General features: G+C 42.2%; 1 protein-coding gene across 1 annotated transcript in view; it reads right to left on the bottom strand.

Moving 5' to 3' along the window:
• cnksr1 (connector enhancer of kinase suppressor of Ras 1) overlaps window positions 1-17,500 on the bottom strand; it is an 87,088-nt gene that overhangs the window by 31,742 nt on the left and 37,846 nt on the right. Inside the window, exons 5-6 of the mRNA XM_020487011.2 lie at window positions 13,310-13,351; window positions 9,363-9,482 (exon numbers count right to left, since the gene is read on the bottom strand). Coding sequence (XP_020342600.2) covers window positions 9,363-9,482; window positions 13,310-13,351 — 162 coding nt within the window. The remainder of the gene's footprint in view (window positions 1-9,362; window positions 9,483-13,309; window positions 13,352-17,500) is intronic.

The following is a 17,500-nucleotide window of genomic DNA, read 5'->3' as shown; positions in this document are numbered from 1 at the left end:
GATGATTGGTTGATTGATAAGAAGATTTTGGGAGCTGTACTGGTAGATTTCAGTACAACCTTTGATATTATTGACCATAACCTATTGTTGAGAAATCTTACTGTATGGCTTTTCAACCTCTGCCATATTGTGGATTCAGATATATCTATAACTCAGCAAGTTTTCTTTAATGGAAGCTTCTCTAATGTCAAAAGTGTGGTGTACCACAGAGCAGCTCTCTAGGCCCTCTACCAATGACCTGCCACTGGCATTTAACAAAATGTGTGTCCCCATGTATGCCGATGACTCAACCATATGTGTCAGCAGACACAGCCAATGAAGTTACTGAATCCTTAACAAGGAATTTAAGTCAGTTTTGGAATGGGTGGCCAGTAATAAACTGGTCCTGAACATCTCTAAAACTAAGAGCATTGTATTTGGTACAAATCATTCCTTGAATTCTATACCTTAGCTTAATCTGGTAATGTTGAACAAGTTGAGGAGACTAAATCATTTGATGTCACCTTAGATTGTAAACTGTCACGGTCAAAATACATATATTCAATGGTTGTAAAGATGGGGAAGAGGTCTGTCCATAATAAAGATATACTCTGCTTTTTTGACGCCACACTCAATGCACACACATACTCCACCAGACATGCCACCAGGGGTCTTTTCACAGTACCCAGGTCCAGAACAAATTCAGGGAAAAGTACAGTATCATAAGTGCATGGAACTCCCTTCTATCTCATGTAAATGTATGTCAATTTTAAAGTATTTTGTCTGTAATGTATTTCTCGTTATGAGACGGACCCCACTAAGACTAGCTGTCGCCATTGGCGTCGGCTAACGGGGATCCTAATAATAAACAAATGGAATCTCTCACTCGGAAGTTAGATGGCATCCAGAATGCTTCAGATAGACTCCATTAGGAGTAGCCATCTTTATCAACATCTTTATCCCAGGCAGGCTATCCCAGAGGAGAGATTGTACTAAAACGCTGTTCCCTCTCCTTTCCCTGGCAAGCCTTCATCTGACTGGGTGAGTATAACCAAACCCCAGCCTATAAAGTCCGGATAAACCTCATTCATCACTCATTACTTCAATGTACTGTTAAAGCGGATTCAGTAGAGTTAGTATCCTAGCCTGGATGCTAGTTGGTTTCTGCTCTCTTGCTAACTTCTTATGGAATTGTCATGCCAAACAATGACTATGGAGAAGGCAAAAGCACATAGAAATCTGGGACCAGGCTAGTTTCAGACATAACCGAGTCAGGATGGATTTTACTGTCGGAATGGAGTTGCTTATATGTAAACAATATGTGTAGTGCAAAGAGTTTTTCCTGGTCACCTGACAAAGAAAAACTCCAGGGCCTAGTAACAGCCTGTAGAGCAGGTGTGTCCACCTCATTTAGCCCCAGGGGCTGTGTTTGGTCTTCAACGAGGTCTGGCGGGCCCACACTGAAAATGGATTATATTTCACTCGTCGTCAATAAAATAAAATAAAATAAATATTGTTTTTGCGATGCTTCCTGACTGTCTAGCTTTCATTTAGGTGATTGTTAGCGAGCTGGACAGTCAAGATACCTTATGAATGGAGGTCCTTTATTTCTACAGTTTCAATATGGTTTCACTCATTTTAAAGTACATTGAGTTACACCCCCCCACCCAATTCATAATCAGGTCACATGGTAAAAAAAAAACCTCTTGGCCGTAAATATGCAACCTCCTTCAACCAAGACATTTCACTCAGCTATTTCACTTTTGATCATTTCACTCATTTAAGTAGCCATTCTCTTTCACAACCTTAAATCCCCACTAATAAATCTAGATAACTCCCGAGTTGCACAGCGGTCTAAGGCACTGCATTTCAGTGCAAGAGGATTCACTACAAACCCTGGTTCGATTCCAGGCTGTATCACAACCGGCTGTGATTGAGAGTCCCATAGAGCGGGTTAGGGTTTGGCTGTCCCAAGCATCAACAGGGTTAGGGTTTGGCTGGGGTAGGCCATCATTGTAAATAAGAATTTGTTCTTAACTGACTTGCCTAGTTAAATAAAAGGTTAAATAAATAAATAGAAAAATGAATAGAAAAATAACAACAAATAAATAACACAACATAACACAGTAAGATTTCTAACACAGCCAGTGCATTACCATTATTATTATTTTTTTACCTTTATTTTACTAGACAAGTCAGTTAAGAACAAATTCTTATTTTCAATGATGGCCTAGGAACAGTGGGTGAACTTCCTGTTCAGGGGCAGAACGACAGATTTTGTACCTTGCCAGCTCGGGGATTTGAACTTGCAACCTTTCGGTTACTGGTCCAATGCTCTAACCACTAGGCTACCCTGCTGCCCCAGGCCAGTAGGTGCATCCAAAATGGCTACCTATTCCCTATATACTGGACTACTTTTGCCCAGAGCGGTATGAAGTGCGAACAGCCCTCCCACTAACAGCTTGTGATAAACATTACGCCTTTATAGTTAATAGCGGCATCATTATACTGTGATTATACTGGCTTACAGACGATGCCATGAGGTTCATGTTTCCTACTGATTCTATCTAGCGTGGTAATCCCCTGATATTTGTGTTTTTTTTACAAAGCACTTGTTAAGTCTCCCTCTATGGCAGACTGATGTTAGCTAACAAATTGCATTTTTAAATACACAGTATTCACACACGCAAGCAAGGGCGGGCGCGCGCACACACACACACAACACCAGACCTTCCGCATGTCAAGGCAATACAAGCCATTACTCCTATTGGGTTTTGTTTAGAGTAAGTGCATTGAAAATGTAATGGTAATAGCCCATTGGGCTCTGAAGGACAGGGTTGAGAGGGGGAAGGATAGAATAAAACCTTCAGTGAATTATTTGTGGCATTGAGTTCATTTGCAAGCAATTGGGTGCTTGAGGTTTTAGAGCTTCTCAACTGTTCAGAATGAGAATATATTAAATTCACTGTTGACTAAGCCTATTGTTAATATAAGATTCATGGTATAACGGTTAACGATAACTACTGAGAATTAATTTAAGGGCCTCTATAATCCAACCCGTAATGGTGCCCCTCAGATTAATTTCGATAGGATAACCAAATCAAATAAATAATCAAATAAGTTTGATCAACTCATTTTTCCAGTAATTAAATCAGTCAATTATCTTGAATATTAATTAGCCAAAAGTCGCAACATAATTAAACATCTTACACAGCAATCAAACCCTCAAACATCTCTCGAAATTCATTCTACTTCAGTTCTAAAAGTGCTGTACACTGAGTGCTGTACACCTTCCTAATATCGAGTGTCCAGTTGGCTGGATGTCCTTTGGGTGGTGGACCATTCTTGATACACACGGGGAAACTGTTGGCCGTGAAAAAAAAAAATCTATTTGATTATTTTGAAAGTTGTACATCTTGAAAACTTGATTGCTGACATGGAAAAGATTTTGGGACTATATCAACAATGGACTAATGAAACAAAAATCTAAAGATATTTTTGTGTTGAGTTTGCCTTCAACCCCTAGGCTACCTGTCCCATAGTGATCTATCTACCTGTATGTCACTTCTCCCTTGGGGTCCTTATTGATATTTGCGCAGGCACGGTAAGGGGAACCATGCATAGCCCAACCGTGATCAATATACATCACATGACTCCTGGGGCTTTTAGACTTATGGACTGGAGCAGATCTGAATGTGAAAGGCCACCACCACATCCCCTCAGACTCAATGGTTGTATTCATTAGGGTACAACGAAGCAAAACGTTTTGCAATGAAAAGCGAAGACAAGCGTTTCTAATTGAACATGATATAATAATCCCTCCCTGTTTCAGTTTGTTTTCTTCCGTTTGCTGCCCTAATGAACACTGCCCAGTTGTTGCCTGAAGATGAAGGGAGAGAGCCGTGATGATGGGAGGATGAGAGACAGACCTGGTTCCATAACTCTCATTGGATAAGGTGAAAGCGATCGCTGCTTTGCATGTTGCCTTTGAAACACATCAGTGGGCTCATGTCCCAGTGGGCCCATGCATTTAAAACACAACAGTTTTTTTTTTAATCACTGCAGTGCAATGTGACACGCACCAGACTGCAGTCATCACTCTCTCCACTTCAACAACCATTACCTTGCTCCCAGAAGATAGCCCCAGTCAGCCAAGGTCTATTAACAATGACCCCAAATGATCTATTCTAACCAATCACTCTGACAGGTCACATCGCCCCCAACTGTCATCTTACTTTTTGTTCCCTCTTCTTCTTCTTCTTCTTCTTCTTCTTCTTCTTCTTCTTCTTTAAAACAACAATACAAAATGGCCGCTCCCACAGTGGGTGCTCTGGTCAGAGGGTGCGCTCCCACAGTGGGTGCTCTGGTCAGAGGGTGCGCTCCCACAGTGGGTGCTCTGGTCAGAGGGGGCGCTCCCACAGTGGGTGCCCTGGTCAGAGGGGGCGCTCCCACAGTGGGTGCTCTGGTCAGAGGGGGCGCTCCCACAGTGGGTGCTCTGGTCAGAGGCTGCACTCCCACAGTGGGTGCTCTGGTCAGAGGGTGCGCTCCCACAGTGGGTGCTCTGGTCAGAGGGGGCGCTCCCACAGTGGGTGCCCTGGTCAGAGGGGGCGCTCCCACAGTGGGTGCTCTGGTCAGAGGGTGTGCTCCCACAGTGGGTGCTCTGGTCAGAGGGTGCACTCCCACAGTGGGTGCTCTGGTCAGAGGGTGTGCTCCCACAGTGGGTGCTCTGGTCAGAGGGTGTGCTCCCACAGTGGGTGCTCTGATCAGAGGGTGCACTCCCACAGTGGGTGCTCTGGTCAGAGGGTTTGCTCCCACAGTGGGTGCTCTGGTCAGAGGGTGTGCTCCCACAGTGGGTGCTCTGGTCAGAGGGTGCACTCCCACAGTGGGTGCTCTGGTCAGAGGGTGTGCTCCCACAGTGGGTGCTCTGGTCAGAGGGTGCACTCCCACAGTGGGCGCCCCTTCAAATTAGTGGATTTTTCTATTTCAGCCACAACCATTACACAGCCATGCAATCTCCACAGACAAACATTGGCAGTAGAAAGGCCTTACTGAAGAGTGCCGTGACTTTCAACATGTCACCGTCATAGGATGCCACCTCTTTCCAACAAGTCAGTTCGTCAAATTTCTTTCATGCTAGAACTGCCCTGGTCAACTGTAAGTGCTGTTATTGTGAAGTGGAAGCGTCTCGGAGCTCAGCTCAGCCGAGAAGTTGAAGGCCACACAAGCTCACAGAATGGCACCGCCGAGTGCTGAAGGCCACACAAGCTCACAGAATGGCACCGCCGAGTGCTGAAGGCCACACAAGCTCACAGAATGGCACCGCCGAGTGCTGAAGGCCACACAAGCTCACAGAATGGCACCGCCGAGTGCGGAAGCATATAACACATAAAAAATGTCTGTCCTCTGTTGCAACACTCATTATCGAGTTCCCAGAAATGTAGTGGAAAGCCTTCCCAGAAGAGTGGAGGCTGTCCTGGCAGCAAAGGGGGGACCAACTCCGTATTAATGCCCGTGATTTTGGAATGAGATGTTCGACGAGCAGATGTCCACATACATTTGGTCATGCTTCTACACCTGCATTGCTTGCTGTTTGGGGTTTTAGGCTGGGTTTCTGTTACAGCGCTTTGTGACATCAGCTGATGTAAGAAGGGCTTCAGAAATACATTTGATTGATTGATAGTGGTGGCATAGGAGTGGTGGCATAGGAGTGGTGGCATAGGAGTGGTGGCATAGGAGTGGTGGCATAGGAGTGGTGGCATAGGAGTGGTGGCATAGGAGGCGTGTCCTAAAGCTTCCCCTAACAAAAATAAATGAAATCCTTCAAAACACTACACCAGAGAGCATGATCTGCCACAGAGGATCATTTGCTTTTTATTATTAATTATTTAATTTTTTTAATAGCTGAGGATTGTTTTAAAATCACAAGCGCATACAGCCTGGAAGCACAGAGTTTGGGAAGCCTACAATTTGGGCAGCGCGTGTAGCAAATATCAGAGCTGATCATTGATTTGCGGCTGTCAGTGAAAAGCAACTAAAATAGGCGTAAGCCTATCACAATACAATATTTAAAAATACAAATTGTGGGAAAAACACAAAAGAGAGGAGACCAAGATCAGATGGTCTTTAGTTAGGCTATCAAAACGTGAAAAACTCCCAATAGGCTATTAAGCCAGCAATCTTATTGCCACAATAGCAGAGAGCATATTCCAGTTGATTTTGTGGCGCATATTCACTGTCTTTATCATTAGGTGAGTCCGTGCCAAGTTTTTTAGGACAATCATTTCCTCCTCCAGGCTAGATAGACGTCATAGCCTATAATATGCATCTCCCCTTTCATAGGCCTCGATTAGATGGTTGTTTTTTTTTAGCTTAGTTTGTCAGTGTCAGCTGATAAGCATTCCCTGTCATTTTGTGGTATTAAAGAGTATGCTAATGGTCTCCAGTCATAGATAATAAAGTAATGGAGAATTGCATGAAATGCGTTTGTGAAATGCCCCTCTAGCTAGGGCTGAGCTGTGGATGTGTCAGATATTTCTCAGATCCTCCTAGAAAATGTCCCTCTAGCTGGGGCTGAGTTGTGGATGTGTCAGATATTTCTCAGATCCTCCTAGAAAATGTCCCTCTAGCTAGGGCTGAGCTGTGCATGTGTCAGATATTTCTCAGATCCTCCTAGAAAATGCCCCTCTAGCTAGGGCTGAGCTGTGCATGTGTCAGATATTTCTCAGATCCTCCTAGAAAATGCCCCTCTAGCTGGGGGCGAGTTGTGGATGTGTCAGATATTTCTCAGATCCTCCTAGAAAATGTCCCTCTAGCTGGGGCTGAGTTGTGGATGTGTCAGATATTTCTCAGATCCTCCTAGAAAATGTCCCTCTAGCTAGGGCTGAGCTGTGCATGTGTCAGATATTTCTCAGATCCTCCTAGAAAATGTCCCTCTAGCTAGGGCTGAGCTGTGCATGTGTCAGATATTTCTCAGATCCTCCTAGAAAATGTCCCTCTAGCTGGGGCTGAGTTGTGGATGTCCAAATAAAAGGACAAGGAAAGGAGAACCATATTTTTTGCGAACAGTGCGTCAGCTAGATTATTAGCCTAATTTATGACTATCCAATCTACTCATCACATTAGTAATAGTAGGCCATGTTAGAACCATGCAATACTTTATTATAGAATGTTATTCCCCCCCCCCCCCCCCCCCCCAAATAAATTGCTTTCCCCATCTTTAAACGCTGCCTACGGGTGGTGGTGAAACTTCACCTTGACGGAGTGAAAATGAAAAACTGAGGAAAAAAACGTCAGAAAACGTAGGAGAGAGAGAGAAGCAAAGAGAAAAGGAGAGCAAATGAGACACCTATAACAAAAGAGGAGGTCGATTGAGGACTGATTGGATAGAGCGAGAGAGCTAGGCCGAGGAGAAAGTGTACAAGAAGTTTTAATAAAGGATCAGAGAGAATGATGAAACAGAAATGAAATAAGGAGTACAGAGTGTGAGAGAAGTAGAGAGAGGATGAGAACGTGAGTCATCCCTAAAGGACACTCAGGATGACAAACAGTGCATTCAGGAAAGTATTCAAAACAAATAATTTTTCCACAGTTACGTTACAGCCTTATTCTGAAATATATATATTTTTTTATTCCTCAATCTACACACAATCCCCCATAACGACAAAGCTAAAACAGTTGGATTGTTTTTGCAAATGTATTTAAAAAAAAAAAGTTTTTTAATTACATAAGTATTCAGACCCTTTACTCAGTACTTTGTTGAAGCATCTTTGGCAGAGATTAGAGCCTTAAGTCTTTTTGGGTATAACGCTACAAGCTTGGCACACCTGTATTTGGAGAGTTTCTCCCAGGTCCTCTCAAGCCCCGTCAGGTTGGATGGGGAGCGTCGCTGCACAGCTATTTTCAAGTCTCTACAGAGCTGTTCGATCAGGCTCAAGTCCAGGCTCTGGCTGGGCCACTCAAGGACATTCAGAGACATGTCCCGAACCCACTCCTGCATTGTCTTGGCTGTGTACTTAGGGTCATTGTCCTGTTGGAAGGTGAACCTTCGCCCCAGTCTGAGGTCCTGAGCTCACTGGAGCAGGTTTTCATCAGGGATCTCTCTGTACTTTGCTCCGTTCATGTTTGCCTCAATCCTGACTAGTCTCCCAGTCCATGATGCTGAAAAACATTCTCACAGCATGATGCTGCCAACAATATGCTTCACCGTAGGGATGGTGCCAGGTTTCCTCCAGACGTGACGTTTGGAATTCAGGCCAAAGAGTTCAATCTTGGTTTAATCAGACCATAAAATCTTGTTTCTCATGGTCTGAGAGTTTTTTAGGGGCCTTTTGGGAAAAACAAAGCAAGCTGTCATGTGCCTTTTACTGAAGAGTGGCTTCCATCTGGCCACTCTACCATAAAATCCTGATTGGTGGAGTGCTGCAGAGATGGTTGTCCACCTGGAAGTGTCTCCAATCTCCACAGAGGAACTCTGGAGCTTTGTCAGAGTGACCATCATGTTTTTGGTCACCTGACTGACCAAGGCCCTTCTTCCCGTTTCACCGGGCAGCCAGCTCTAGTAAGGGTGTTGGTGGTTCCAAACTTCTTCCATTTAAGAATGATGGAGGCCACTGTGTTCTTGGGGACCTTCAATGCTGCAGACATGTTTCGGTACCCTGTGCCGACACAATCCTGTCTCTGTGCTCTACGGACAATTCCTTTGACTTCATGTCTTGGTTTTTGCTCTGACATGCACTGTCAACTGTGGGACCTTATAAAGACAGGTGTGTGCCTTTCCAAATCATGTCCAATCAATTGAATTTACCACAGGTGGACTCCAATCAAGTTGTAGAAACATCAAGGATGATCAAAGGAAATGGGATGTACCTGAGCTCAATTTCGAGTCTCATAAGCAAAGGGTCTAAATACTTCTGTAAATAAGGTATTTCTGTTTTTAATTTGTAATAAATTAGCACACATTTCTAAAACCTGTTTTCGCTTTGTCATTAGGGGGTATTGTACGTAGATTGATGAGGAAAATGTTTCATTTAATCAATTTTGGAATAAGGCTGTAATGTAATAAAATGTGGAAAAAGTCAAGGGGTCTGAATACTTTCCAAATGGAATGTAAAGAAATTATGTCTGATTAGTTAGACAGAGAGAGAGACAGGAAGTAGAGAGGAGGTAGAGACAAGAGGTAGAGACAGGAAGTAGAGAAAAGGTAGAGACAGGAGGTCGAGGTAGAGACAGGAAGTACAGGTAGAGACAGGAAGTAGAGAGGAGGTAGAGACAGACAGAGTAAGAGATACAGACAGGGCTCAAAAGCAGATGTTCTGATTGGTTAGCCAGAGCCTGTCGAAGATCTGATTGGTTCATTAGAATGACACTGACAGTGTCCTACTTACCAGGTGATCGCCGTCGAAGACAGGCACCAGGTCAACCCTCTCCAGCTGGGCAGTGTGGGTAAGGAGCACCTCTGGACTGCAGTACAGAATCTCATCACACACCGCCACCAACTGACGACACTGGCGGGAGAGATGTTGTACATTAAAAATGGTTCCACTTATATTTTATATGGGTCTACTTGTGAAAGGGAGTGAATACATACAGTTGAAGTCGGAAGTTTACATACACCTTAGCCAAATACATTTAAAAACTCTGTTTTTCACAATTCCTGACATTTAATCCTAGTAAAAATTCCCTGTCTTAGGTCAGTTAGGATCACCACTTTATTTTAAGAATGTGAAATGTCAGAATAATAGTAGAGAGAATGATTTATTTCAGCTTTAATTTCTTTAAAACGGTCTATTCTACCGATCCTCGACTTCTATTTTGTAGATGACATCGCCGCTTCCACTACTCTACCCGGCAAACTGGATGCAGTCTATCACAGTGCCATCCGTTTTTGTCACCAAAGCCCCTTATACCACCCACCACTGCGACCTGTATGCTCTAGTCGGCTGGACCTCACTACATATTTGTCGCCAGACACACTGGCACCAGGTTATCGATAAGTCTATAATAGGTAAAGCTCCGCCTTACCTCAGATCACTGATCATGATAACAACACTCACCTGTAGCACGGGACTCATATCTCCCTCACTAACTTCAAACATCAGCCATCTGAGCAGCTAACCGATCGCTGCAGCTGTACATAGCCCATCTGTAAATAGCCCACCCAATCTACCTACCTCATCTCCATGTTGTTTTTATTGACTTTTCTCCTCTTTTGCACACCAGTATCACTACTTGCACATCTGCTCATCTATCGCTCCAGTGTTAATCTGCTAAATTCTAATTACTTTGCTACTATGGCCTATTTATTGCCTTACCTCCTTACACCATTTGCACACACTGTATATAGACTTTTTTTTCTCTCTATGGTGTTATTGACTTGTTTACTCTTTGTTTACTCTTTGTATACTCCATGTGTAACGCTTTGTTGTTGTTTGTGTCACACTGCTTTGCTTTATCTTGGCCAGGTCACAGTTGTAAATGAGAACTTGTTCTCAACTGGCCTACCTGGTTAAATAAAGGTGAAATTTAAAAAAATACAACATTCCCAGTGGGTCAGAGGTTCACATACACTCAATTATTATTTGGTAGCATTGCCTTTATATTGTTTAACTTGTGTCAAATGTTTCAGGTAACCTTCCACAAGCTTCTCACACTAAATTGGATGAATTTTTGCCCTTTCCTCCTGACAGAGCTGGTGTAACTGAGTCAGGTTTGTAGACCTCCTCGCACACAATTCTTCACTTCTGCCCACAAATGTTCTATATGATTGAGGTCAGGGATTTCTGATGGCCACTCCAATACCTTGACTTTGTTGTCCTTAAGCCATTTTGCCACAACTTTGAAAGTATGCTTGGGGTCATTGTCCATTTGGAAGACCCATTTGCGACCAAGCTTTAACTTCCTGACTGATGTCTTGAGATGTTGCTTCAATATATCCACATAATGTTCCTTCCTCATGGCACCATCTATTTTGTGAAGTGCACCAGTCCCTCCTGTAGCAAAGCACCCCCACAACATGATGCTGCCAGCCCCATGCTTCACGGTTGGGATGGTGTTCTTTGGCTTGCAAGCCGTCCCCTTTTTCCTCCAAACATAACAATGGTCATTATGGCCAAACAGTTCTATTTTTGTTTCATCAGACCAGAGGAAAGTACGATATTTGTCCCCATATGCAGTTGTAAACCATAGTCTGGCTTTTTTTAAATGGCAGTTTTGGTTATGTCGATATAGGACTCGTGGATATAGATACTTTTGTACCTGTTTCCTCCAGCATCTTCACATGGTCCTTTGCTGTTGTTCTTTGATTGTTTTGCACTTTTCGCACCAAAGTACGTTCATATCTAGGAGACCTGAGCGGTATGATGACTGCGTGGGCCCATGGTGTTTATACTTGTGTACTATTGTTTGTACAGATGAACGTGGTATCGTCAGGCATTTGGAAATTGCTCCCAAGGATGAACCTGACTTGTGGAGGTCGACAATTTATTTTCCTGATGTCTTGGCTGATTTCTTTTGATTTTCCAATGATGTCAAGCAAAGAGGCACTGAGTTTGAAGGTAGTCCTTGAAATACATCCACAGGTACACCTCCAATTAACTCAGATGATGTCAATTAGCCTATCAGAAGCTTCTAAAGCCATGCCATAATTTTCTGGAATTTCCCAAAGAAGTTCAAAAGGCACAGTCAACTTAGTGTATGTAAACTTCTGACCCACTGGTATTGTGATACAGTGAATTATAAGTGAAATAATCTGTCTGTAAACAATTGTTGGAAAAATGACTTATGTCATGCACAAAGTAGATGTCCTAACCGACTTGCCAAAACTATAGTTTGTTAACAAGAAGTTTGTGGAGTGGTTGAAAAATGAGTTTTAATGACTCCAACCTAATTAAATGTAAATTTCCGACTTAAACTGAGATTTCAAATTAGATTTCTTAAACTGAGATTTCAAATGAGATTTCTTAAACTGAGATTTCAAATTAGATTTCTTCAAATGAGATTTCTGTATGTCACTTGTTATAGAATATGTTTTATTCTGTATAGGCTTCCTTCCTCTCTGGGAACTGAGTTAGGAAGGACGCCTGTATCATTGTAGTGACTGGGTGTATTTATACACCATCCAAAGTGTAATTAATATCTTCAGCATGCTCAAAGGGATATTCAATGTCTGCTTCTTTTTTTTAACCAATAGGTGCCCTTCTTTGCGAGGCATTGGAAAACCTCTCTGGTGTTTGTGGTTGAATCTGTGTTTGAAATTCACTACTCGACTGAAGAACCTTACAGATAATTGCATGTGTGGGGTACAGAGATGAGATATTCATTCAAATCATGTTAAACACTATTATTACACACAGAGTGAGTCAATACAACTTATTATGACTTAAGAACATTTTTACTCCTGAACTGATTTAGGCTTGACATAATATTTATTGACTCAAGACATTTCAGCTTTTCATTTTTTAAACATTATTTAAACATAATTTAATTGACATTATGGGATATTGTTTGTAGACTAGTGATTCATTTTAAATTCAAAGAAAATATAAACGCAACATGTAAAGTGTCGGTCCCATGTTAAATGAGCTGAAATAAAAGATCCCAGAAAAGTTCCATACGCATAAATAGCTTATTTCTCTCAAATTTTGTGCACAGATTTGTTTACATCCCTGTTAGTGAGCATTCCTCCTTTGCCAAAATAATCCATCCACCTGACAGGTGTGGCATACCAAGAAGCTGATTAAACAGCATGATCATTACACAGGTGCACCTTATGCTGGGGACAATAAAAGACCACAAATGCTATTTCTGTCTGTAATAAAGCCCTTTTTGTGGGGGAAAACTTGTTCTGATTGGCTGGGCCTGCCCCCCCCCCCCCCCCGGTGGGTTAGCCTGCCCAGCCATGTGAAATCCATAGATTAGGGCCTAATGATTTATTTTTAAATTGACTGATTTCTGTAACTTAGTACAATATTTGAAATTCTTGCATGTTGTTTTTATATTTTTGTTCAGTATTTATTTCGATGTATCAAATCTCATGCTGCTAATTAAGTTGTTGTTTGCATTAGAACTGGAAAAAACTCAAACTAAAATGAAAATAGATTCTGGGGAAATGGTTACACTAGTCTAGAAGACATTTATTTGAGCAGAGCCAGATATAATTAAATGTTGATTTATTGAATAAACAACCGATCCGTTGCACCACCACACTTCATCTTTGACCCTCAATGATTAAAATCATTATACAGAAATGAATGTCTCAATTCAATAATTAGGAACAGTATTTAGAAAAGAAAGTAGTAGAGGGAAAGAAATCAATGGATATGAGTATACTCACGATGGAGATGATGTCTTTTTCTTTCTCGTAAACTGAGGAATCCTGTCAAAAGAGCATAATGAAAACATCAGGGTCAGACACAGTAGAATCCTGTCAAAAGAGTAGAAAACAACAGGATCAGGGAGTGTGGAATCCTGTCAAAAGAGTAGAAAGCAACAGGATCCGGGAGTGTGGAATCCTGTCAAACGAGTAGAAAACAACAGGATCAGGGAGTGTGGAATCCTGTCAAAAGAGTAGAAAACAACAGGATCCGGGAGTGTGGAATCCTGTCAAACGAGTAGAAAACAACAGGATCAGGGAGTGTGGAATCCTGTCAAAAGAGTAGAAAACAACAGGATCAGGGAGTGTGGAATCCTGTCAAACGAGTAGAAAACAATGAAAACAACCGGGTCAGACACAGTAGAATCCTGTAGAAAACAACAGGGTTAGACACAGTAGAATCCTGTAGAAAATAACCGGGTCAGACACAGTAGAATCCTGTAGAAAACAACAGGGTCAGACACAGTAGAATCCTGTAGAAAACAACAGGGTCAGACACAGTAGAATCCTGTAGAAAACAACCAGGTCAGACACAGTAGAATCCAGTAGAAAACAACAGGGTCAGACACAGTAGAATCCAGTAGAAAACAACAGGGTCAGACACGGTAGAATCCTGTAAAAAGAGTAGAAAACAACAGGATCAGACACAGTAGAATCCTGTAGAAAACAACAGGATCAGACACAGTAGAATCCTGTAGAAAACAACAGGGTCAGACACAGTAGAATCCTGTAGAAAACAACCGGGTCAGACACAGTAGAATCCTATAGAAAACAACAGGGTCAGACACAGTAGAATCCTGTAGAAAACAACAGGGTCAGACACAGTATAATCCTGTAGAAAACATCAGGGTCGGGGAGTGTGGAATCCTGTCAAAAGAGTAGAAAACAATGTAAACATCAGGGTCAGACACAGTAGAATCCTGTCAAAAGAGTAGAAAACAACAGGATCAGGGAGTGTGGAATCCTGTCAAAAGAGTAGAAAACAACAGGATCAGGGAGTGTGGAATCCTGTCAAAAGAGTAGAAAACAATGAAAACAACTGGGTTAGACACAGTAGAATCCTGTAGAAAATAACCGGGTCAGACACAGTAGAATCCTGTAGAAAACAACAGGGTCAGACACAGTAGAATTCTGTAGAAAACAACAGGGTCAGAGACCGTATAATCCTGTAGAAAACAACAGGGTCAGACACAATAGAATCCTGTAGAAAACAACAGGATCAGACACAGTAGAATCCTTTAAAAGGAGTAGAAAACAACAGGGTCAGACAAAGTATAATCCTGTAGAAAACAACAGGGTCAGACACAGTATAATCCTGTAGAAAACAACAGGGTCAGAGACAGTATAATCCTGTAGAAAACAACAGGGTCAGACACAATAGAATCCTGTAGAAAACAACAGGATCAGACACAGTAGAATCCTTTAAAAAGAGTAGAAAACAACAGGGTCAGACACAGTAGAATCCTGTAAAAAGAGTAGAAAACAACAGGATCAGACACAGTAGAATCCTGTAGAAAACAACAGGGTCAGACACAGTAGAAACCTGTAGAAAACAACAGGGTCAGACACAGTAGAATCCTGTAGAAAACAACAGGGTCAGACACAGTAGAATCCTGTAGAAAACAACAGGGTCAGACACAGTAGAATCCTGTAGAAAACAACAGGGTCAGACACAGTAGAATCCTGTAGAAAACAACAGGGTCAGACACAGTAGAATCCTGTAGAGAACAACAGGGTCAGGCACAGTAGAATCCTGTAGAAAACAACAGGGTCAGACACAGTAGAATCCTGTAGAAAACAACAGGATCAGACACAGTAGAATCCTGTAGAAAACAACAGGATCAGACACAGTAGAATCCTGTAGAAAACAACAGGGTTAGACACAGTAGAATCCTGTAGAAAACAACAGGGTCAGACACAGTATAATCCTGTAGAAAACAACAGGGTCAGACACAATAGAATCCTGTAGAAAACAACAGGATCTGACACAGTAGAATCCTTTAAAAAGAGTAGAAAACAACAGGATCAGACACAGTAGAATCCTGTAGAAAACAACAGGGTCAGACACAGTAGAATCCTGTAAAAAGAGTAGAAAACAACAGGATCAGACACAGTAGAATCCTGTAGAAAACAACAGGGTCAGACACAGTAGAATCCTGTAGAAAACAACAGGGTCAGACACAGTAGAATCCTGTAGAAAACAACAGGGTCAGACACAGTAGAATCCTGTAGAAAACAACAGGGTCAGACACAGTAGAATCCTGTAGAGAACAACAGGGTCAGGCACAGTAGAATCCTGTAGAAAACAACAGGATCAGACACAGTAGAATCCTGTAGAAAACAACCGGGTCAGACACAGTATAATCCTGTAGAAAACAACAGGGTCAGACACAGTATAATCCTGTAGAAAACAACAGGGTCAGACACAATAGAATCCTGTAGAAAACAACAGGATCTGACACAGTAGAATCCTTTTAAAAGAGTAGAAAACAACAGGATCAGACACAGTAGAATCCTGTAGAAAACAACAGGGTCAGACACAGTAGAATCCTGTAAAAAGAGTAGAAAACAACAGGATCAGACACAGTAGAATCCTGTAGAAAACAACAGGGTCAGACACAGTAGAATCCTGTAGAAAACAACAGGGTCAGACACAGTAGAATCCTGTAGAAAGAGTAGAAAACAACAGGTTCAGGGACTGTGGAATAATAAAAGACCCCCCCCCCAGAGACTGAAAACAGTATTGATATCTGACAGTGGGACATTCTGATGGTTTGATGTACTATTTTTTTTCGGATAAAAAGACCTGAGGCATTCCAAAACACCAGGAAGTGGACTATTAGAGAGTACTATTAGCACTATAACCCCCACGTGCCTTACAGGCCGCTCACTGTTACTTCATTGACAAACACCACTTTTTAGAGGGGCAGAGCAATTGTATTCAAAGGCACTGTTACGCAATACTGATACAACATTATGTCAACATAGCAGAGCGAGTGGGAGGTTATTTTTGTTCCTGAGACACGGTGTGTGTGTTTACCTGGGTTGCCCTGTGGGGTGGAGGGTAAATCCTGTGAGCTCCTGTAAGTACTCAGTTAGTCAATTAAAGCTTGTGTGACGTGAGAGAGAGCGAGAGAGAGAGAGGAAGAAAGAGAGAGCGAGAGAGAGGAAGAAAGAGAGAGCGAGAGAGAGAGAGGAAGAAAGAGAGGGCGAGTGAGAAACTGCCGAGAGACAGAGATGCTTGAGTTTGATCTATTTACATCAGGGCACCACGCCACAGAACTTCTTACATAAACCTCTAAAGACATCCTGCCACTCTGATCCCCAGCTCAATAGTTGAAGGGGCAGTACACTCCAAAATCTAAGTTTGTACAATGTCCACAGACCTCTAAGTTGACTGACATCCAAACGTTACAGATTCTCTACGACAGGTGCCATCTATTTAAATTATTCAAATTCCCCCATATGCTGCTATTACCAACCATAATCATGCTTCATCTATACAGGATATGACATACAGTGCCTTCGGAAAGTATTCAGACCCCTTGACTTTTCCCATATTTTGTTACGTTAAAGCCTTATTCTAAAATGGATTAAATAAATAAAAATATTCAGCAATCTATACATGATACAACATAATGACAAAGAAAAGTGTTTGCTAATTTATTAATAATAAAATAACAGAAATACCTTACATAATATTCAGACCTTTCGCTATGAGATTAGAAATTGAGCTCAGGTGCATCCTGTCTCTATTGATCATCCTTGAGTCCACCAGTGGGAAAGTCAATTGATTGGACATGATTTGGAAAGTCTCACACCTGTCTATATAAGGTCCCACAGTTGGCAGTGCATGTCAGAACAAAAACCAAGCCATGAGGTCAAAGGAATTGTCTGTAGAGCACAGAGACAGGATTGTGTCGAGGCACAGATCTGGGGAAGGATACCAAAACATTGAAGGTCACCAAGAATCAGTGGCCTCCATCATTCTTAAATGGAAGAAGTTTGGAACCACCAACACTCTTTCTAGAGAAGGCCGCCCGGCCAAACTGAGCAATCGGGGGAGGGGAGGTGACGAAGAACCTGATGGTCACTCTGACAGAGCTCCAGAGTTCTGTGGAGATTGGAGAACCCTCCAGAAGGAAAACCATC

The sequence above is a fragment of the Oncorhynchus kisutch genome, linkage group LG7, assembly GCF_002021735.2.
Source record: "Oncorhynchus kisutch isolate 150728-3 linkage group LG7, Okis_V2, whole genome shotgun sequence".
NCBI classification, from domain to species: Eukaryota; Metazoa; Chordata; class Actinopteri; order Salmoniformes; family Salmonidae; genus Oncorhynchus; species Oncorhynchus kisutch.
This window is presented reverse-complemented; position numbering and strand designations above follow the sequence as displayed.